Raw genomic sequence first — 21,917 nt, forward strand, 5'->3', positions numbered from 1 at the left:
GGCCTCCCAAAATGCTGGGATTACAAGTGTGAGCCACCACGCCCAGCCTCGATGTCTCTTTACAAAATACCCACAGAGTACTCAAAGGACCAACTGTTCAGGACCTTCAATTTAAGAGTCCTGGTGGGAGAGCAGCTACTTGGGGCTGTAAGAGCCCCACTGAAAGGTCCTCTCACATAGTTCTCAAATTCTTACATGAGAAAGAAGGCTGAGCCCTCAGACAGAATCAGGAACTGGTCCTACCTTCCAGGGCTGAGTGAGGGCACCACACCTCCATGCCACTGTCCCCTACTCTTCAGATGAGGGGAGAGCCCAAGCGATGCTCATGGATAGTGCTCCCCAGAGGAGTCCCTCCCCTTCCCCTCAGTGAGCAAGGCCTGGCACTAACCCAGCTCTCTGCGTCGCAGTGGACAGCGTAGCAGTGGAGGAGCAGGAGCGTGAGCGGCGGCGGCAGGTGGTGGAGAAGTTCCAGAAGGCACCCTTCGAGGAGATTGCTGCACACTGCGGGGCCCGGGTAAGTGAAGCGTGACATGGGCGAGTCCTAGGGAGCCGAGTCAAGACTGAATTTGGGTCCAGGACAGGATTAAGTTCCTAGGAGATCTTGGCTCTTTGACCACCCCACCCCCACCCCCTGTCAGACATTAGGGCTTGTATTCCAACTCAGAGAGCTCTGCTGTTGCCCTGCCAGGCTTTCCCCGACACCCCGATGCTGCATTGCTCCCCTATGAACCAAAAGACTTGGGTGTTTGTCTGGGGTCTCTCTGAGACCTCACGCTTTTCACATAAGGAAGAAGTCCTGAGCTGAGGCACCTGTCTGGCAGTCAGATCATGCTCACTGTGGTCCTGACAGCAGGCACATGAACAGTACTCACTGTGGACGACAGCTTCTTCTATTCATGAGCCACTTTCATTCTCATGATAACTCCTTGAAGTTGGTGCCATTGTGATCCCCACGTTACAGGGTGATGGGGGAGGGGTGTGTGGCAAAGGAAGATGGTCAATGTTGGCAGCAGGACCCTCTTCCAACCAGGGTACCTTAGCAGGGGGATGGAACAGCCAGGCCTTGGCAAAGAGATCAGAGAGAGAGGCAGCTGGACACGTAGAAACGAGGAGCCATGTCTAGACTGGAGGGAGGAGCTCAGACAGTCCTGAAATTGATTCTATGCTGGGATTTATTAGCCCTGAATGTCAAGCTTAGTAACAATGAAACATAACTGTAAACACTCAAAATCTACAAATAACCTATTCTCCCAACAAAATATAATACTTTTCTGTTTTATATATTTTATATATAATATTCATATGTAAGTCTATATATAACATATAGATTTCCACGGGCCTGTGTTGTCCTAACCTGTCGTCCCACTTTGAGAGGGATGCCCATTTCATGAGCTAGGAATTAGGGCCCAGTCACGGAACACGTGCAGTCCCACTCTCTGCATTCATTGACCTCATTAGAGCCAGAAGTAATCAGAGATCATCTCTAAGCCACCAGTTTTGCAGCACTGCCCCTTGCAAGTTAGAAAAGAGCTGGCACAGGCTGGGCACAGTGGCCCACGCCTGTACTCCCAGCACTTTGGGAGGCTGAAGCAGACGGATTACCTGAGGTCGGGAGTTCGAGATTGGCCTGGCCAACATAGCAAAACCCCATTTCTACTAAAAATACAAAAATTAGCCGGGCGTGGTGGCAGGCACCTGTAATCCCAGCCACTCAGGAGGAGCTGGGAGACTTGCTTGAACCCAGGAGGCAGAGATTGCAGTGAGCTGAGGTCATGCCACTGCACTGCAGCCTGGGTGACAGAGCAAGACTCCTTCTCAATTTAAAAAAAAAAAAAAAATTTTAATTTAATTTAATTTAATTTAAAAAAAGAAAGAAAAGAGCTGGCTCTAGTGCAGTCTCCCGACTCCATGCCCAGCAGCCCCTACTGCCCCATCTTAAGGAGAAGGACCTTCCAGAACTGCCTGCTGACATCCTCCCTGGTGATTCTGAGCCTCTGTCCTATCCCCAGCCACCCTTCAGTAGGTGGCTTTCCCTGATGCGAATCTGCAGTCAGGGTCCAGTGGATAAGTGCTGGAGTGTGTTCACCTCTGCCTGCCTTCCTAAGGCTGTGGCTGCCCTGTACCTCCAGCGTATACTCTGGACACCCTGAGCCAGCTGGCAAAGGTTCTGAGCCCCCCACCCCTGCCAGCTCACTTCCCGCTGTTTGTGTCTAGGCATCGCTGCTCCAGAGCAAACTCAATCAGATCTTTGAAATCACCATCCGGTAAGTGGCAACCCTGGGCAGGGGACCCTGACCTCTGTGACCCAGTATTGGGGTTCCTCATCCTGAGTCCTTCTCTCACCCCTGTCTTCCCTTCTCCCCTCCCCCACTCCTCCTACCCCACCACAGTCTCTATCCCCTGGGCTGGAGTCGGCCACCAACTCTAACCGTCCCTATACAAGGAAATAGAGACCAGAGAGGGAAAGAGGCCGCCTCAGTGAAACCTGGAAAGACCCAAGAGTCCTAGTGTCCCAGGCTGGCACTTTTCTAAAGCAGCAGTGTCACTGCAGAGCCTGCAGAGAAGCTTGACGCCAAGCTGTAGATTCTAGTAAAATCTGGAATCCTGGGAACCTGTGGAATGAAGGGGTCACTGGTCCCTGTGCAAAAAGAAACCCAAGTCACCTACTCTGTTTGGTTGCACAAGGGTGGGATCCTAAAATTCTGTTTTCATGCCTTTCTACTCATGTGTTCCTGCCGCCTAGGCCCCCACCAAGCCCATCGGGAACCATCACTGCAGCCTACGGTCAGCCGCAGAACCACTCCATCCCTGTCTACGAAATGAAGTTTCCTGACCTGTGTGTATACTGAATTCTAGGAGCCGGAGCTCCTCAAGGGGATGGGGTCTCAGGAGGGGCTCGCTTCATGCCCACCTGACCACATGGAGATCTGGCTGGGATCTCTGAGAAAATGTCACCTTGGATGGCAGCGCCTCCCAGGCTAAGCCAAGGTGGAGACTCTCTGGTCCTTCTTGGCCCTCCTACCTCCTCCTCGTCTTCCCTGAGGGAGATCTCACCAATCAGCGTCTCACCTGCGCACTCTTCATCTTCTCTTCTGTCAGCAGGGGCAGAGAATCGTGGGGTGTCTCTCGAGAGAAGCCAGGGGGAAGGGGCTTAGAAGCTCCTGCTTGGTGTTTTGAGTGAAGGGCTTCCACAGGGGGTGCATGTCCTCCCCAGAGGAGGGAGCTGGATGGAGACTTGGTTGGTGAGAGGAAGCTAAGGACTCTACTCCCCTGGGGAAGGAAGCTGAGGGGGGATGGCTGTCTCCTCCCCAGCACTGCCCCTGCTCCCCGCCCATGTCCCTGCTGTGTCGCGCACTCTCTTGCTCATCTCCCATTTGTCTGTGTTTCTACCATTAATGAATGCTGAGCCCTTGTAATGGAGCTGGGGTGGAGACACCACGAGGGGTGTGGGGGCAGCAAAGGGTAGGAAGCAGGATGCAAGGCTGGCAGGACGTTTTCCAGAGTTGGGTTCTCTCTCTGTGATATCTTTCTTCTGAGGGTCCCAAAGTGTTCCTGGGGCCTCTGGGTTGAGGAAAGGCCGAGCAAGGTAATCTCGGAGGGGAACTGCAGGGTCCTCAAGATTTGCCCATATCACCTCCTATGGAAAAGGCTCCCAGCCTGACCTGGGTTGTGGGAGGGTGGGGAGGGTGGGATGAGTGGCATTTTGGGGCTCAAGGATATCAGAAGCCAACTTTTTAGATGTTCCGTTTAAAGAAAGAAGGATCTAACACCTAATATTAGGATGATTTCTTCACTCTCTGGACAAAGTCTGGGACATTGGCACCACCTGGCAACGCTTGTGGCTTGGGAGAGGCCATGGAGACCCCTTTGGGTTCTGGGTTCCTGTTTTCCTGGTGTGCCGTCTGTGTCTCTGTGTAATGAGGGTGTGCAGAGAGGAGCTAACACGGAGCCGGGCAGAGCTGCCCAGGAGACAGTTTGCTACCTTCTTTGCCAATTCCCCTTTCTGGCCCCTTCTCCAGGAGCCTTTGTGTCTCCCGGGGTGCCACTGACAGAACCTCACCTGGGGCTCCGCCCGTGGCAGTGCCGTGTGGTCCAAAATCGTCCTTTCCTTCTCCGCTAGTCACATTTCCTGTAACTCCTCTGAGCCGACATAACCTGCAGTAAGATGTGAGTGTCAGATGTTCTCTCCCTGGAGTCTGCTTTCTAAAGGAGGCAGGGTGAGTAGATTTCTTGATCCAAAGGAATCCATTTTTTTTTTTTTTTCTAGAGATGAGGGTCTCACTGTGTTGCCCAGGCTGGCCTCGAACTCCTGAGTTTAAGTGATTCTCTCGCCTCAGCCTCCTGAGTAGCTGGGGATCCCTTTTTAGGGTACAATTTCAGGCAGTGTGGCAGGAGTGTGGCCAGGGCTGAGATCTGCCCACAGAAAACTTCAGAGCTGGGTGTGGAAGGGAAGGCATGGTGGCATTGAATAGTAATCTTAGGACTCACTTCAGGTCCCTGTGATCAGCCCCAGTGATGAGGCTGTCCTCACTCACTGACATATTTCCTCGTGGTGCAGACATGCCTTGCCCTTTTTGGCGTCTGGATTATTCATGCTGCTCCACATAGCTGTGTTGCCACAGGCTGCATCTGCCCTTGGAGGCTTGGCTCCAGGCTCCTCTCCCAGGAAGCCTCATTGGGCTGCTCTGCCTTGCCAGTGATACTACCTGGTGGGCTACGTGGCAAATTTGTGAAAGTGAAGCCAATTGCACAGCAGTGGATTCTCGAATAAAGTGGGTCCTCTCAGGTCCTTCCCAGCAATAAAATCGGGGATTCTTACAAAAATCAGCCTGGTGTGGTGGGGTGTGCCCATAATCCCAGCTACTCGGGAGGCTGAAGCAGGAGAATCGCTTGAACCGGGAGGCAGAGGTTGCAGTGAGCCAAGATTGCACCACTGCACTCCAACCTGGGTGACAGAGCAAGACTCTGTCTAAAATCGGGGATTCTGAGGGCAAAGGAAATTGCCCCAACCACCACACAGGCATAGCAGCGAATTCCTCATCACTCCAGTGCTGGAATGACGGGTCTCCCAAATGAGGTACCCAGATGAGGCTGTCAGTAGCCAAAGTGGGCCAGTGGAGTGGAGTGTTCCCTCCCACAGGCCTCAGGATGGGATGGCTTCAGCAAGATGGGCACCCACCACGCACGGTCCAGCCCCACAGTCAGAGGGCAGGGGCTTGGTTTGGTGCTGAACTTGACCTCATCTTAGGGAGTTCTCCCACCAGCTAAAGAGCTGTGATGATGGCAGAGCCCTGAGTTGCACCACAGACAGGTTTCTGGCCAAAACAACAAGAACAGATTTTCTGATTTCATGCTCGGGTACCTTCATTCTTCACTCAAATCCCAGGGAGTCTGGGCATAAGGCTGGCCCTAGTTTGGCAAAGGTTTTGCAGTTTCTTGAAAAAAAGTACGAAATAAACAAAGATACACCTAACATGTGCTTTAGAGGGCAAAGTTGGAGCCAGAATCCCAATGCCCAGAATCCAGAGGAACGGCTTTGTGTTTGCTTTGAAACACACACTTGTCAAAAATGCTCCCTACACAGCAGGGATCAAAACACTACCACCCTAGACCAACTCCAGCCCACCAACTACGTTTGTAAATAAAGTTTTATTGGAACACAGCCCCACTCATGTATTTACCTTGGCCATTTTCATGCTACAACAGAGTCGAGTAGTTGGGACAGAGACCATTTGGCCCGCTGTGGGGACAAGAGTGACCTTTTTTTAAATGCTAATCCCCAGCTGGGCACGGTGGCTCACGCCTGTAATCCCAGCACTTTGGGAGGCCGAGGTGAGTGGATTGTTTGAAGTCATGAGTTCGAGACCAGCCTGGGCAACATGGTAAAACCCCATCTCTACTAGAAATATAAAATTTAGCCAGGGGTGGTGGCACACATCATCTCTACTAAAAATACAAAAATGATACAGGCATGGTGGCGGGTGACTGTAGTCCCAGCTACTCAAGAGGCTGAGGTTGGAGGATTGCTTGAACCCAGGAGGCAGAGGCTGCAGTGAGCCAAGATCGCACCACTGCACTCCAGCCTGGGTGACAGAGCAAGACTGTGTCCCAAAAAATACAACAAAACAAAAAAATAATAACAATAAATGTGAATCCCCCAGGTGACTTCTGACTAGCCCCACATCTGGGAATGCCTCCAACGTATCAAGTTGACGTTTTATTCTTTGTGTGGGAACACCTATTCACTGTGAGTGTCACCTTCCCTGCAAAACAACCTTTGCTGTTGGTCCATACAGCATAGGCTGTGACACCCACAGCAATGTACATGTGCCTTCCAAAGCACATATACTTTTTCCCCAACATATAAGCCCTGGCTCTGGGGTGGGGGTGCAGTACAGAGATCGCCCTGTCTTGCAGTCACCCAAGACCATGCTTCTGTCTGTAAATTCCCCCACCTTCTATTGACAAACTGGATTCGTCTGTCTCATTCTTTGGTTTCTCAGCTCTTTTGGCATTTGGGGGCCACTTTGCATATATGGCCCTTTCACAGAACACTCACAAAGACTAAAATATTAACTTTCTGGATTCTTTATAGCAAAGATTTGCCAGTCCCTGCTCTAAGGATGGGGGCTTGTCTGCCTCATCTTTGGACCCCGTATTCTTTCCCAAGTCCAGCTCCGAGCCCAGGGTGTGGTTCAGAGAGAGAGGGCTCTCACCCTGCGGACTGAAGGAGCCAGTGCCTCTGCTTGTAGTTCCCAGTTATCCCCAGAACCAGCCTGACCACAGGCGAACGGTTCACCTGAGAGGTGCACCTGTAGACCTGTTTAAGGCACTCGGAGGCCTAGCCATCTTCCCAAGGCGATTGATACTGATATTCCAAAGCCTTGTGAGGTAGGCAGGACAGCTATTAGAATCCTATTTTATAGGCAAAGAACTGATGCTCAAGGAATTACATGCAAAAATAAAAACTAGGTCCCAGAACTCCTGGCTCTCCCCCTGGCTCTCTCTCTGCACATGGACTTGTCTCCAAGCTGCTCATCTTCTCTCAATATCTCCCAAACCCCACTGTACGGAGCCTTTGCCAAGACCGGGAGAGGTGTAATGGCCCTTAAGCCAGCCCAGAGGACAGAGAGGAAAAGACATGAAGTTTTCACTCTGTGAGAATTTTTAAACTTCCACAGGGAAAAAAATAAAACAAATAATACTCCAGGCAAATATATTTAAAATAAGAAAGAGTTAATACGTGCCATAACCAAAGATCCAAATGCTTCACCTGAATCCCAAGCTGTCCTGAAGACCGCCCCCACCAGGGCAGGGACTAGTCAGCCCAGGTCTCACAAGTGGGGTGAGCCAGGCAGGACTGACTCTTCCCCTGTCCAAAGTACACTCTGTCCTGTAGTAGCTCCCAGGCTCTGACAACTGTGAATTAACTACCTGCTGCAGTGTTCTGGAGAGGATGATCCAGGACATAGATATAGAGCTGAAGCATGAAGCATGGTCTCTCACAGGCAGTGTGACTGCAAAATCATTTTCCCTTTTGAAATCTGTTTCCCGTGTGAAAAATGGGCTCATAATGCCTATCTCGCAGAGCAGAAAACGGAGACCGTGAGTGTATTACTAGAAAGTTCTCTGCTTATGTGCAAAGTGATTATTTCTATTATTACATAAACTAATCAGGATGGTCAGTGGGCCAGCATGCAAGTCCCATGAGTGCAGGAGGGGAGCCCACATTTCCAGCTGGGTTGCTCATAGTCTTAGTCACCCCAAAGCTGAATGATTACAGATCCAATTATTGGAGTTGCTGAAGTTCAGAGCTTTTGCCCCAGAAGTGACATTATGGACTCACGTGTGGATTCTGGAGCTTCTCCATCACATAGTTGATGCTATTCCGGTCATTGAGGGACCACAGGCAGGCCGAGCATGGTGGCTCATGCCTGTCATCCCAGCACTTTGGGAGGTTGAGGTGGGCAGATCATTTGAGGTCAGAAGTTTGAGACCAGCCTGGCCAACATGGTGAAACCTTGTCTCTACTAAAAACACACAAATTACCTGGATGTGGTGGTCCAAGCCTGTAATTCCAGTCACTCGGGAGGCTGAGGCAGGAGAATCACTTGAACCGAAGAGGCGGAGGTTGCAGTGAGGCTAGATTGTGCCACTGCACTCCAGCCTGGGCGACAGAGTAAGACTCTGTCTCAAAAGGAAAAAAAACAAAAACAAACAAAAACCACAGGCCCTGGTAGAAGACTAGAAGGCCATGTCGATGTGCCCCACCTGCCACATCGTGTGGTGAAAGGCAGACATAAGGGTTTCCGTGCAGCCCCAGCCCTGGCCCAACAGTACCCCAACCAAGGATGACGAGCAATGAGAATACTTCGGCAGCCATGCACACGTTTGTCAGCATGGTGGCCAGCCTGGAGCTCCAGCAGTTAGCCACCATCAGAAGGAGGATGCTGGTGACAGCCACATTCTTGAGCACAGCCAGGGGTAGTGAGGCACAGCCAGGGTAAAAGGGAACCATGCATGCTCAGCACAGCTCAGAGAAACAGCAGCAATGGTAGCTGGTCTGGCCACCAGCAAATATGCGTGGATGACCAGGAAGGCTGGCAAGGAGCTAACGGTTCGTAAGATGTAGGTATACTTCCCCCAGATTCAGGAACAAGGCACCCAGTTCAGCATAGCACAGGGCGCCCAGCATGGCCAGGAGGCCACAGCCTGCCCAGACCATGAGACTGGCCCCAGGACTGCCCATGTGGACCAAGACCCCCTGTGGTGACATGAAGATGCCAGAGTCAATCATACAGCCAGCGATCAGGGACTCGGTGCTCCACAGACCAATCTCCCTTTGCAGCCTCAGCCCAGGCACCCCATCAGCCGTCCCTTGCCCTACCACCCCTCACAGCCATCTCTTTCCTTCCTTCTCTCCATCTCAGACTTCAATAGACACTGCCTCTGGTTGAGCAGAAGCAGGGGCTTTGATGCCTGCCTTACGGGCTTCCTGGAGAAGTTAATGATTACAGCGCCAGAGGGAGTCTGAGCCAGCAGCCAAAAAGTCAGGGCATAGTGTATTAAAAAAAAAACAAAACAAACAAACAAAAAAAAAAACTGAGGCCTCACTGATCTAGCCAGCACCTGTCCAACTCAGACCCTGGTACAGGGAGTTTGCAGGAGCTGTTTGCCAACACAACCCAGGAAAGATCAAGGAAAGAGAGGTTTTAAAAAATCCTGTTGCACTGGGCATGAAAACTCAAGTCTATAATCCCAGAATTTTGGGAGGCCAAGGCAGGAGGATCACTTGAGGCTAGGAGTTCAACACCAGTCTGGTCAATATAGCTAGACCTGGGCAACATAGCTAGACATGTTGTCAATGGCTGCATTCTTGCAGAGTTGAGTCACTGTGATGGGGACTGTGTGCACAGCAAAGTCTAAAATATTGACTAGCTGGTATTTTCAGAAAAAGCTGCTGACCGTTGGCATTGGGCACAGACAGGAAGAACTGGGGCAGGAGAAAGAACAGAGTAGATGCCATACATTGACTGAGGCTGGCAGGCTGGCTTTGAGCACAGGTAAGACATTTCCTGAAAAGTCCCTGAAACACTTCAGAAGACTCTCAGGGGCCTGGAGATCACGTATGATCAAGGTGATAAGAGCAGGAAGCATGTGTTTTTGATGTCGACATCACTTCATTCATCTCCATGGGAGAATGGGACATAAGGATTTTCATATTATACTCATAAACACTTTTATGGGAGAGTCATCAGCCCCATTTTACAGCTGTCTTGATTTATAGATGGCTCATACTTACAGAACTGTATTGGTCTCTACCAAAAAAAAATTTAAACATTGTACCAGTGTGGTGGTGCATGCCTGTAGTCCCAGTTACACGGTAGGCTAAGGTGGGAGAATCGAGGATAGCTTGAGCCCAAGAGGTCAAGGCTGCAATGAGCCACGATCGCACCATTGCCCTGCAGCTTAGGTGATGGGGTGAGACCCTGTTTAAAAAAAAGAAATCTCTGTTGCCCAATTCTACAGCAATATGTGAGGAATGACAATTGGATGGGTGCTTTGTACATCATAAGCAACTGCACATCAGGAACCCAGGAAGTCTTTGCAACAGTTTTATCAGCCAAGCTATCAGGAAACAAAGGTTACAATGCACTCAACCTGTAATTAAAGTTGCATGAACCCTACCCTAAAGAAGACAGGTGGGGTAGGCCACATAAGCACTCTTTAGCAGCTCCATTAACTTTTCCTTACCAGCACTGGTTCATAAAAATGACCATCTTTTCTGTAGCTCAGTGGCAGAAGTCATGCACAGTAGTTAACAGTGGAAATTTCATGGTATCTGGCAAAACAAGCTCTTAACTTGGCCCAAACCAGATTTTTTTCTTTCTTTTATTTGTTAAATTTAAACATTTTAATGTTAACAAAAGAGAGAGATGGGGGTCTCGCTGTGTTGCCCAGGCTGGTCTCAAACTCCTGAGCTCAAGCAATCCTCCCACCTAAGCCTCCCAAAGTGGTAGGATTACAGGCGTGAGCCACCATGCCTGGACCAAAATTATTTCTGGTCATCAAACCAGTAGCCATTATTTTTCTGATTTTGTTTTTTGACCTCTGGTGCCCAATTCTGTGCATCTTAAGTAATTGTTCTAAGATCATCTTTTGGAAACTTTTCTAACTGGGCCATGAGATTTGATCAGGAGGATCTCTAAGAGGAACATTCTTTGTAGCATTATCAGCAAAATGGTATTCCTCTAACTTCCATGAAGTCTGGTTTCAAATGTCCTGGAATCTTAATAATGGCCAGAGCAGCAGGTAGTTGTTTTGCATCTAACAAGTCTTTTAGATGAGGTTCATTACTTATTTTGTCCCTATTACAAGAAAGGAGTCCCTGAGCCTACACTGGCTCAGTAGGCTTTTCTGATTCAAAAATTTAAAAATTATTCTCACTCCCCTATGTTGCCCCTCTGTTAAAATAGAAACAGGGGCCAAGCATGGTGGCTCATGCTTATAATCCCAGCACTTTGGGAGATCGAGGCAAGCAGATTACATGAGGCCAGGAGTTCAAGACCAGCCTGGCCAACATCTCTACTAAAAATACAAAAAGTAGCTGGGTCTGCTGGTGCACGCCTGTAATCCCAGCAATTTGGGTGGCTGAGGCACGAGAATCGCTTGAACCCAGGAGGCGGAGGTTGCAGTGAGCTGAGGACGCACAATTGTGCTCCAGCCTGGATGACAGAGCGAGACCCCGTTTCAAAAAAACAAAACAAAACAAAAATACAAATGGGAATTAATTTATGTCCCACTGCTGAATACATGTAAACTTTGTGCAAAAATATCTTCTATGAAAATGATTTGTAATCTGTAGACTTAATATCTGGGAGATGTCCTTAGATGTAAAATCCCATCGTTTGGGTTGTGGGTTTTTTGTTTTCTCCAAATAAATCTGATCTTTAAAGTTAAAAAAATTTTTAAAAAGCTTTTTAATTAAAAATTTTAAAAATGCTTAAAGAAAATGAGAAAATAAAATAAAAACAAGAAAAGATCTCTGCTTCCACAATCTTTCAAAATCATGAGCAAGTTCAAATGCATATCTACTGTCTGTATAAATGTTAGCGATTTTTCTCTTGGGAAGGAAGCAGGCTCGAATGAGGGCAAATAGCTCTGTCTGCTGGGCTGAAGTAGCTAAAGCAAAGGGAGACTGCTTCCAGTCTCCAAGGAAGTGGTAATAGCATAACCTGCATATTGTTCACCAGTATCATCCTGTATGAGCCGTCTATAAACCAGGACAGCTGTAAAATGGGGCTGATGATTCTCCCACAAAAGTATTCATGAGAAGAACATGAAAATCCTTATGTCCCATTCTCCTGTGGAGATGAGTGAAGTTATGTTGACATCAAAACTCACGCTTCCTGTTCTTACCCCACCTTGATCATACGTGATCTCCAGGCCCCTTGCAAAGTCTTCTGAAGTGTTTCAGGTATTTCTCAGGAAATGTCTTACCTGTGCTCAAAGCCAGCCTGCCAGCCTCAGTCTGTGTATGGCAAATCCTCTGTTCTTTCTCCTGCCCCAATTCTCCCCATCTGTGGCCAGTGCCAAGAGTCAGCAGCTTTTTCTGAAAATATCAGCTAGTCAATATTTTAGGCTTTGCTGTGCACACAGTCCCTGTCACAGTGACTCAACTCTGCTAGAAAGCAGCCATCGACAATATGTCAACAAGTGAGTGTGGCAAGTTTCCAATACAACTTTATTTATGAACAATGTGATTTTCATTTTAATTTCATATAATTTTCATAAGTCATAAAATATTATTCTTTTTTGCTTTTTTCGCCCAAACTTTTTGAAACGTAAAAAACATTCTTAGCTCACGGGCCATAAAAGAAACACAGGGAGCAGGCCAGGTTTTCCCACAGGCTGCAGTTTGCCAACCACTGCCCTATATACCCAGACACTGCAATGGGGGCCCCTCACTCCTGTGAAAATGCCAGTGTATCCAAGGATGCTGCCTGCAGTGTTTCCAAAGTTTGCAGTCCTCAAAGTGTTGGGAGGTGCTGGGATCCATGCAGAAATGAGGGAAGTTGCCTTTCCCCAGCTGTGTGAAATACTTTGTCACCTCAACCTGGAAGCTTCTGTTGCCCATATACCCAGAGATGATCAAAGTGCAACCACATAATGAGGCCATACCCACAGCCGACTGAGTCCTCCTCTTAGAACCCCAGCCAGGGGTGAATCCAGATTCTGTGCTACTTGAAGCATGTAAAATTTGGAGGCCCTCTTTTAGGCTGGGCGCAGTGGCTCAGGTCTGTAATCCCAGCACTTTGGGAGGCGGAGGTGGGTGAATCACGAGGTCAGGAGTTCGAAACCAGCCTGGTCAATATGGCGAAACCTGGTCTCTACTAAAAATATAAAAATTAGCCAGGCATGGTGGCGCATACCTGTGGTCCCAGCTACTCAGGAGGCTGAGGCAGAAGAATCACTTGAATCCATGGGGCGGAGGTTGCAGTGAACCGAGATCGTGCCACTGCACTCCAGTCTGGGCGACAGAGCGAGACTCCATCTCAAAAAAAAAAAAAAATTTGGAGGCCCTCTTTTAATACAAGATGGGTGTGATGGTGACATCAGTGAAAATGGTGGAATAAGAAACTCCAAAGGTCTGTGCCTCCCTAAAATCAATGAAAAATACTTTAAGAATTAACTTTCTTAGAATTCTTTTTTTTTTCTTTATAGAGACGGGCTGTCACTATGTTGCCCAAGCTAGTCTCAAATTCCTGGCCGCAAGTGACCCTTCCACCTCAGCTTTCCAAAGTGCTGGGATTACAGAAGTGGGCCACCACCCTCAGCCAACTTTTTCAGATTTCTGGAAACTAATCAAAAACTTGTAGTAATCAGGAGGGTGTCTAAGCTAGTAAAACAGTTGCATCCTTGTAAGAGCAGAGGGTCTCTGTGGCATTTTAACCGACTCTGGTCTCATCCTCCTCTCCCCAGCTCAGCAGTAGCCTTGAAAATAACAGCCTGTATTCCCAGTATTAGAACCTGTCCCAGAGGGAGCAGAAAGGGAACACAAAGAATTGTAATGATTTGTTCTGACTGTCGGTGGCTTCCTGGAAGACCAACTCAAAAGGCCTGCCCTTATCTCATCTAACTTGGAACTCAGCCAAGCTAACACAGCAGGCAGCAATTGCTAACAGTCAGGGCATACAATAGACTAACCAACACACTTGGATGGAAAGCCTGGGGAATGAGTTCCTTCGGGCAATAAGGACTTTGAAAACCTCTGATCCCAGAAATCTAGAAGGCCAGGCACCCAAAGTGGTACGCATGCTCAGAAAAGACCTGATAAGGCTGTAAACTTCCAGGTCAGGGTGACCTTCCCTTTAGGCTCTGTTCAAGCAGGTGAGGGCTAAGGCACAATTGCAAACCACCTGGCTGAATGTTGAAGATGTGTCCCAACACCTACAAAAAGCCCATCTGCAAAGACTGGGAGATATTTTGGGGTCAGGTGTTCAAGGAAAGCTCTTTCTAATCATTAGCTGACTACTCTTAAGTCTTGGATAATGGAATATAATTGAGAGTGCCGAGAAATAAGCTCATATATTTATGATCAACTGATTTTCAAGAAGGTATCAAGATCATTCAATGGAGAATTGACTTTACAACAAATGATGTTGGGACACTGGATAGCTACGTGAAAACAAATGAATTTGGACTCTAACAGCTTAGTCCCTGGACTGCTGGGGGAGGGAGAAGGTAGAAGGGAAGGGTGACTGGTGGGGCCCCCTCTAGACAAGCACTCTGGTCCCCAACCTGCTGTTCTAGGGGTTCCTTCCAAGCACACTCTTTTCCCAACCAGATCATTCCACTTTTGTCCCCGTCATTTGGGAAAATGTAGTTTCTCTTAGCTTAACCATGGCCTTCAGCAACACAGAGTCAGGTATGCTTCTCAGATGTAGCTCCTTGGATCTCTGCTCATAAGGGGCCTTTTAGGAACCACTGGGGCCTCACACACCCTGGCAAGGAACCCAGGGAGAGGGTCCTATGTGAGGTGGAGTGGACCAGCCCAGGGCTTTTTTTTTTTTTTTTGAGACAGAGTCTCGCTCTGTCGCCCAGGCTGGAGCGCAGTGGCCGGATCTCAGCTCACTGCAAGCTCCGCCTCCCGGGTTTATGCCATTCTCCTGCCTCAACCTCCCGAATAGCTGGGACTACATGCGCCCGCCACCTCGCCCAGCTAGTTTTTTGTATTTTTTTTTTAGTAGAGACGAGGTTTCACTGTGTTAGCCAGGATGGTCTCGATCTCCTGACCTCGTGATCCACCCGTCTCGGCCTCCCAAAGTGCTGGGATTACAGGCTTGAGCCACCGCGCCCGGCCAGCCCAGGGCTTTTGATACCCTGGACAATACTGGTGTCAAGAAATTCTTTCTATATGAACAGACACTTCTCAAAAAAAAAGACATTTATGCAGCCAATAAACATGAAAAAAAAAGCTTAACATCACTGATCATTAAAGAAATGCAAATCAAAACCACAGTGAGATACTATCTCACACCAGTCAGAATGGCAATTATTAAAAAGTCAAGAAACAGGCTGGGCATGGTAGCTCATGCCTGTAATCCCAGCCCTTTGGGAGGCCAAGGTAGACAGATCACTGAGGTCAGTAGTTTGAGACCAGCCCGAAACCCCATCTCTACTAAAACTTACAAAAATTAGCTGGGCGAGGTGGCACACGCCTGTACTCCCAGCTACTTGGGAGGCTGAGGTGGGAGGATCGCTTGAACCCGGGAGGTGGAGGTTGCAGTGAGCTGAGATCACGCCACTACACTCCAGCCTCAGCAACACAGTGAGACTCTGTCTCAAAAAAAAAAAAAAAAAAAAGTCAAGAAACAACAGATGCTGGTAAGGATGTGGAGAAATAGGAATGCGTTTATACTGTTGGTGGGAATGCAAATTAGTTGAACCATTGTGGAAGACAGTGTGGCAATTCCTCAAGAATCTAGAACCAGAAATACCATTTGACCCAGCAATCCCATTACTGGGTATATACTCAAAGGAATATAAATCATTCTATTATAAAGACATATGCACACATATGTTCACTGCAGCACTATTCACAATAGCAAAGACATGGAATCAACCCAAATGCCCCTCAATGGTAGACTGGATAAAGAAAATATGGTACATATACACCATGGAATACTATGCAGCCATAAAAAGAAATGAGATTATGTCCTTTGCAGGGACATGGGTGGAGCTGGAAGCCACTATCCTCAGCAAACTAACACAGGAACAGAAGACCAAACACTGCGTATTCTCACTTATAAGAGGGAGCTGAACAATGAGAACACATAGACACAGAGAGGGGAGCAACACACACTAGGGCCTACTGCGGGGTGGGCAGGGGGAGGAAGAGCATCAGGATAAATAGTTAATGCATGTGGGGCTTAATACCTCGGTGATGGGCTGATAGGTGCAGCAAACCACCATGGCACACGTTTACCTATGTAACAAAACTGCACGTCCTGGACGTGTACCCTGGAACTTAAAATAAAATTTTAAAAAAAGAAAAAAGATATCCTTTTAAGAACAGTCTGGGACACAAATTATAGGAACAAGACCCAGTCCTGATTTCTGAAAGCTTCGTGGCCCTACAGCCCCAGGAGCAAGAAGGAGAAAGTGATTGTCAACTCAGAGACCTCAGTAGGTGCCAGGCCTCTCCCATCTGTCAAGGCAGGAACAGCTGGCCACAGCCTCCAAGCTTCAGCAAAGCCAGGCAAAGAAGCAGCCGTTCCTGCCCTCTCTACTGAACCCAGCATTTCCCACCCACAAGAGCCCTATAAGGACAGGACAGAGTCCTGGGAGAGGAGCTGCCTCGTGGCCCAAGAACAATCTTGGCAAGGCTCACTACAGGAGCACCAGGCCAGGCAAAGGCTCAGAGGGTGGACGCCTAGGCCTGGACTGGGGGCTGCCGCCCTCTAGTGGGCCCAGAGGGACAGAGGTAGAGAGAAGAACTGGACAGAGAGAAAGAAGGGAGAAAGAGAGAGAGAGTGAGAGAGAGGTGTCAAGGCAAAGGGGAAACAGAAGGACATGGACAGGGGAGAAGTGGGGAGAAGCAGTCTCATTCCGCGGTAGTTCAGCTTCCCACTGGGCAGTGCATATTTCACCTGATTTCTACATTGGTCCCTGAGAGCTCTGTGAGGGTGAGTGTGGCCAGGGCTCTCATTTATCACCGAGAGCTCTGACAGAGCTGGGAATTCCTGAACCACTGTTCTTTGCTGATCTTATCTGGTTGCCTCCTCCTGTGAGATTGCACCGAGGACCCACTGCCAGATGGGTCAATTTAGGTGTCGTCTCCCTCTGACTCCAACTGTCCCATCCATTCCTCTGATTTCCACCCCATCCTTATATTTTTGCTAAATCTGTAGCTCTATTCTTGACCTCCCTGCAGAGCTTCAGACCTGTACACCCAGTTATCCACTGAACACCCCACATGCACGCCCCTGAAACACCTCACACTCACTATGTGGAAAATGGAGCTCATCGCCTCCCCCAAACCCACTCATCTTTGTGGTGTTTCTAATCTTCAGCAGCCCTACCACGTTTACCTGACATGGTGAACACTGTGAAGGGCCACCAAGGCTCCCCTCAGGAATGAGGGGTTTATTCTCCCAACTGCTAGAAGCACAGCCGGCAGGAAATCAAGGGTTTCCTCAATGGCAGAGAGCCCCTCACCCAAGCTCATTCCTTTCCCGGAAAGGTCCACATCATGTGACCCATCAGTGTGAGAACACAAAGACCCAGACCCGTGGCCCCGGCTGGCACATCTCTGCAGGGTGGTCCCAGTTTTGCAGCTCCTAGGAGGGTCAGAGGGCTCTCTGTTGAAGCTGTATGGCAGCTCACCTTCTCCATCTGCCCAATCCTGCTTCCTGCCCTTCCCTTCCGTAGGCATTGAGCCCAAAAGAACAGCCAAATCAACCTTTAGAAAGCCAGTGTCTGCCTGAGACTTTTTTCCTGGGAGTGCATTCTGCATGGAGCCAATCAGAATCTCAAAAGAAACAATCCCAAACACCATAATTGCAAATGGTGAAATCCTGAAAGATCTAAAGTCCCTACCATCTAAAATCCTAAATATCACAACCCCAAAAGACTAAAACCCTGAAGGCCGAATTCTGAGAAAGGAATTAGAGTATTTTCAGTTGTAGGCAGGACAGTTGTATCATGTTAGGTAGAACTATTACTCATTATTGTTTTTATTTGCATTTGGAGGAAAATTCAGATGAGTGGATTGGCCACTATCTGAACGACAACAAAAATCACAGTTTAAAAATGCATCATTTTCTGCATTGGTGAATATTCCTTCTGGCTGATGAAATTCCAGGAGCTTTTAATAAATGCTAAGCTTCATTTGCCTGAAGAAGCCAGCAAAGTTATTGACTGGTTTGAAAATAATTATGTTCGTGGTAGAAGAAGAAGACACGGTGTTGCTGTCCTATTGCCAGTATTGCTTCCACCAAATTCATGATCTGTATATGAGGGCATGTGAAATGGATTTCTGAGTCCCCAAAACAACATAGAAATGTGGCACAGCAGATGGGAAAATGTAGGCCGGGTGCAGTGGCTCACACCTTTGGGCACTTTGGGAGGCCAAGATGGGTGGATCACCTGAGGTCAGGTGTTCGAGACCAGTCTGGCCAACATGGTGAAACACTGTCTCTACTAAAAATACAAAAATTAGCCGGGTGTGGTTGTGCATGCCTGTAATCCCAGCTACTTGGGAGGCTGAGGCAGGAGAATCACTTGAACCTGGAAGGGAGAGGCTGCAGTGAGCCAAGATCGCGCCACTGCACTCCAGTCTGGGCGACAGAGAAAACTCTGTCTCAAAAAAAAAAAAAAAGGGGGGGAAATGTAACAGGGAATACTGAATCATGGAAGAATTTCTTTTATTTATTGATTTATTGATTTATTTTTTTGAGACAAAGTCTGGCTTTATCACCCAGGCTGGAGTGGAGTGGCCTGATATCTCGGCTCACTGCTACCTCAGCTCACTGCTACCTCTGCCTCCCAGGCTCAAACCACCCTCCCACCTAAGCCTCCCACATAGCTGGGACTACAAGCACGCATCACTATGCCCACCTAACTTTTTGTTGTTGGTAGTGGTGGTAGAGATGGGGTGTCGCCATATTTGGGAGGTCTCAGTCTCCCAAAGTGCTGGGATTACAGGTGTGAGCCACTGTGCCTGGCCAAGAATTTCAAAAAGAGCAACACCACATAGAAAATGAATGTGAACATATTCTCTAAGGAGAGCCGTGCCCTAAAAGGAAAAAAGCAACTATTCATCTCAATGCAGGACTTCAAAATATAATAATGATCATCAAAGTCGGTTAGCTCTTATGGTCAACCTATGTGTAATTACCCACAGACTATCCCTGTAATACACTTTTTCATGTGTCAATTTTTTTTTTTTTTTTTTTTTTTAGTTTTTCCCACTATTTAAAATTGTCAGCATGACTTTTAACAACTCACTATGCTATGGATTTCTTTCTTTTTTTTTTTTAAGAGATGGGTCTCACTATGTTGCCCAGGCTGAAGTGCACTGACTATGCACAGGCATGATCATAGCACAGTACAACCTCAAACTCTTGGGCTCAAGCAATTCTGCCTCAGCCTACCAAGTAGCTAGGACTATGGGTGTATGCCACCATGCTCAGCTATGCAATGGATGTCATAGTTGCATCATTTCCAATAGGGGAGGTATAAATTGCCTAAAGGCTTTTAGAGTCTTTTATATTTTACTCAAATTTGCTTCCACAAAAGTACATTATCTCAATGTTGACCTTGTGTGTAAGCAATGCGCATGTATGTAAAAACATTGAAACTTCCTCAGTAAATGAAGAGATGTCTGTTTTTGTTCACTGGCATTTGTGAAAGATAAAATTTTTTGAGTGCACAGTGGTAACTCCCTGCAGTTTTTGATCTTTGATTGATCTCATCAAAAGACTTAAGTTGTCCATCACAGTATTTCAGATGACCACAGTTATAAAGCTGGGTGCATTGGATAGGAGAGTGTTTGAGGGCGTATTTTGAAAAATTAAATACGTAAAGCTGGGTGCACGCAATTACCAACCATAGTGACATGTGTTTATGTATTTCCCTTTTTGACCTATTTCTTTATGCATATGTTTCCTCTGCTCTTGACTGTTATACTCCTGTGACTGTCTTTAGTCTACTGAATCTTTATTGTTACAAAATGATGTATGCTGGCCGGGCGCGGTGGCTCAAGCCTGTAATCCCAGCACTTTGGGAGGCCGAGACGGGTGGTCTACACGGTGAAACCCCGTCTCTACTAAAAAATACAAAAAACTAGCCGGGCGAGATGGCGGGCGCCTGTAGTCCCAGCTACTCGGGAGGCTGAGGCAGGAGAATGGCGTAAACCCAGGAGGCGGAGCTTGCAGTGAGCCGAGATCGCGCCACTGCACTCCAGCCTGGGCAACAGAGCGAGACTCCGTCTCAAAAAAAAAAAAAAAAACCAAACAAACAAAAAAAACAAAATGATGTATGCTATTGCCTCTCACATTGTGTCAAGTAGCCTATGAAGTGTTATTGTGTTTTTATGTTTCTCAAACAAATCCCCTTTTAAAAAATGTAAGTAAATGTCTTTAAAATAATTTCCAAAATTATTTTTTCCAGAATCATATTTTTGGGATTTTGATCTCTTGGGATTTCAACATTTGGGATTAAGGTGTGTGGGGCTCTGTTTTTCAGAATTATTGCCCAAACTCCTGTCTGCAACACCTGATCACGGGGCTTAAACCCTTAAAGTCCTCACTGACAGCTCCTCACCCACAAGCAGGAAGGCTGGGCAATGCACCCTCTCTGCTTGTCTCAGACCCCTCACGTCCTTCATACCTATTGCCACTGCCCCAGGTCACCTAGACAGCTGCTCCTCCCTCCTTTTCTTACAGCACAACAAGCCAGATTCATCTTCCAAAGCACTGCTGTCCTCTCCAAGCTGCAGTCTCTCACTCTCTTGCCTTTAGAGTGAGTCCGAATGCCTCACCCGGGCCTCCATGATCCAGCCAAGCTGGCCTTACAGTCTTTCCTCCCTGCATCCCACCGGCATCCCCTGGGGTGCCCAATCAGCCTCCACCAGATTCCCGGGAAGGGGAGCCATGGGAGAGTGTCCAGTGTTGGAGCTGGAAGCCAGGGACGCTGATTTTAGAACTGGCTGGTTGCTATGGAACCGCATGGAGTCTTCTCCAGGTTTGTCTCCCTGTTTGTGGCTTGCACTCCGGAGGTCCCTCTGGGCAATAATGAAGCACCATGAGTGGCACCAGCATCAATGGATCGCAGACAGAGATGGACTGCCTGGAGCAGGGTCACCAGGACCAAGGCAGTAACTCAGGTCTGTCAGGGACTTTGTCCACTTTGTTTGTCCCTCAGGCAATTTCTAGGGCGGCAGGAGGGCCCAGGACAAGCCGGGGCCCAGCGAGGGTGAGGATGAGGCCATGAGGATGAGGCCAGTTGCTTGCTCCTCACTGTCAAATGGCTGTCTTTTCATCTGGTTCTTGTCTCACCATCTAGACTTTTATTCATCTTAGATCTCTGAACTATACGGTCTGATTCTGTGGCATTGACTGGGTGATACGTTGATCTGATTATCCCTTATGTGAAATCAGGCCTATAGATGCCATTTACTCATCAATTCAGCTTTGCTTTTTTTTGGTCTTTATATTTTTTTTAGGTTTTTTTAGCTTCTAGTTTCTGAGGCTTTTTGTTGTTGTTGTTTTTACTTTTGCTCTTTACAGGGTGTTTCTAAAAGAGCATTTGCTCTGCTCTAGGAGGTTTTTGTTTTGTTTTTGTTTTTTTGAGACAGAGCCTTGCTCTGTCACCCAGGCTGGAAGGTGGTGGCATGATCTTGGCTCACTGCAACCGCTGCTTCCCAGGTTCAAGTGGTTCTCATGCCTTAGCCTCCCTAGTAGCTGAGATTACAAGAGTAGACCACCACACCTGCGTAATTTTTTTTTTTTTTGTAATTTTAGTAGAGATAGGGTTTCACCATATTGCCCAGGCTGGCTTGAACTCCTAGCCTCAAGTGTTCTGCCCATCTCAGCCTCCCAAAGTGCTGGGATTATAGGCGGGAGCCACTGCACTGGACTGCTCTAGAAGTTTTGTAATGACATTTAGACAAAACTGTAACATTTTGCTTTTTTAAAAATTAATAAATATACATTTCACCTACATATAATAGAAGCATTTTGTTTTTGAATGAAAAAATGTGTATCTACAAATCCAAATTTTACTTTCTACAAAACACTTCATTTTGAAGTGATTTTCAGAGTTGTGTGCTTCTTCCAATATTTAATATTTCAATTTAATTTAATTTAATTTTTCATAATTTAAATAGAGATGGGGTCCTACTATGTTCTCCA

At 47.7% G+C, this 21,917-nt stretch overlaps 1 protein-coding gene across 1 annotated transcript in view; it reads left to right on the plus strand.

Moving 5' to 3' along the window:
• The window catches only part of EFR3B (EFR3 homolog B), a 112,291-nt gene extending 109,219 nt beyond the window's left edge, over positions 1-3,072 (plus strand). Inside the window, exons 21-23 of the mRNA XM_033176453.1 lie at positions 408-514; positions 2,215-2,264; positions 2,744-3,072. Of these exons, the coding sequence (XP_033032344.1) occupies positions 408-514; positions 2,215-2,264; positions 2,744-2,849 (263 nt within the window). The 3' untranslated portion in view covers positions 2,850-3,072. The remainder of the gene's footprint in view (positions 1-407; positions 515-2,214; positions 2,265-2,743) is intronic.
• Positions 3,073-21,917: the final 18,845 nt, after the last annotated feature.

The sequence above is a fragment of the Trachypithecus francoisi genome, unplaced genomic scaffold (genome assembly GCF_009764315.1).
Source record: "Trachypithecus francoisi isolate TF-2019V2 unplaced genomic scaffold, Tfra_2.0 Lachesis_group17, whole genome shotgun sequence".
Lineage (NCBI taxonomy): Eukaryota > Metazoa > Chordata > Mammalia > Primates > Cercopithecidae > Trachypithecus > Trachypithecus francoisi.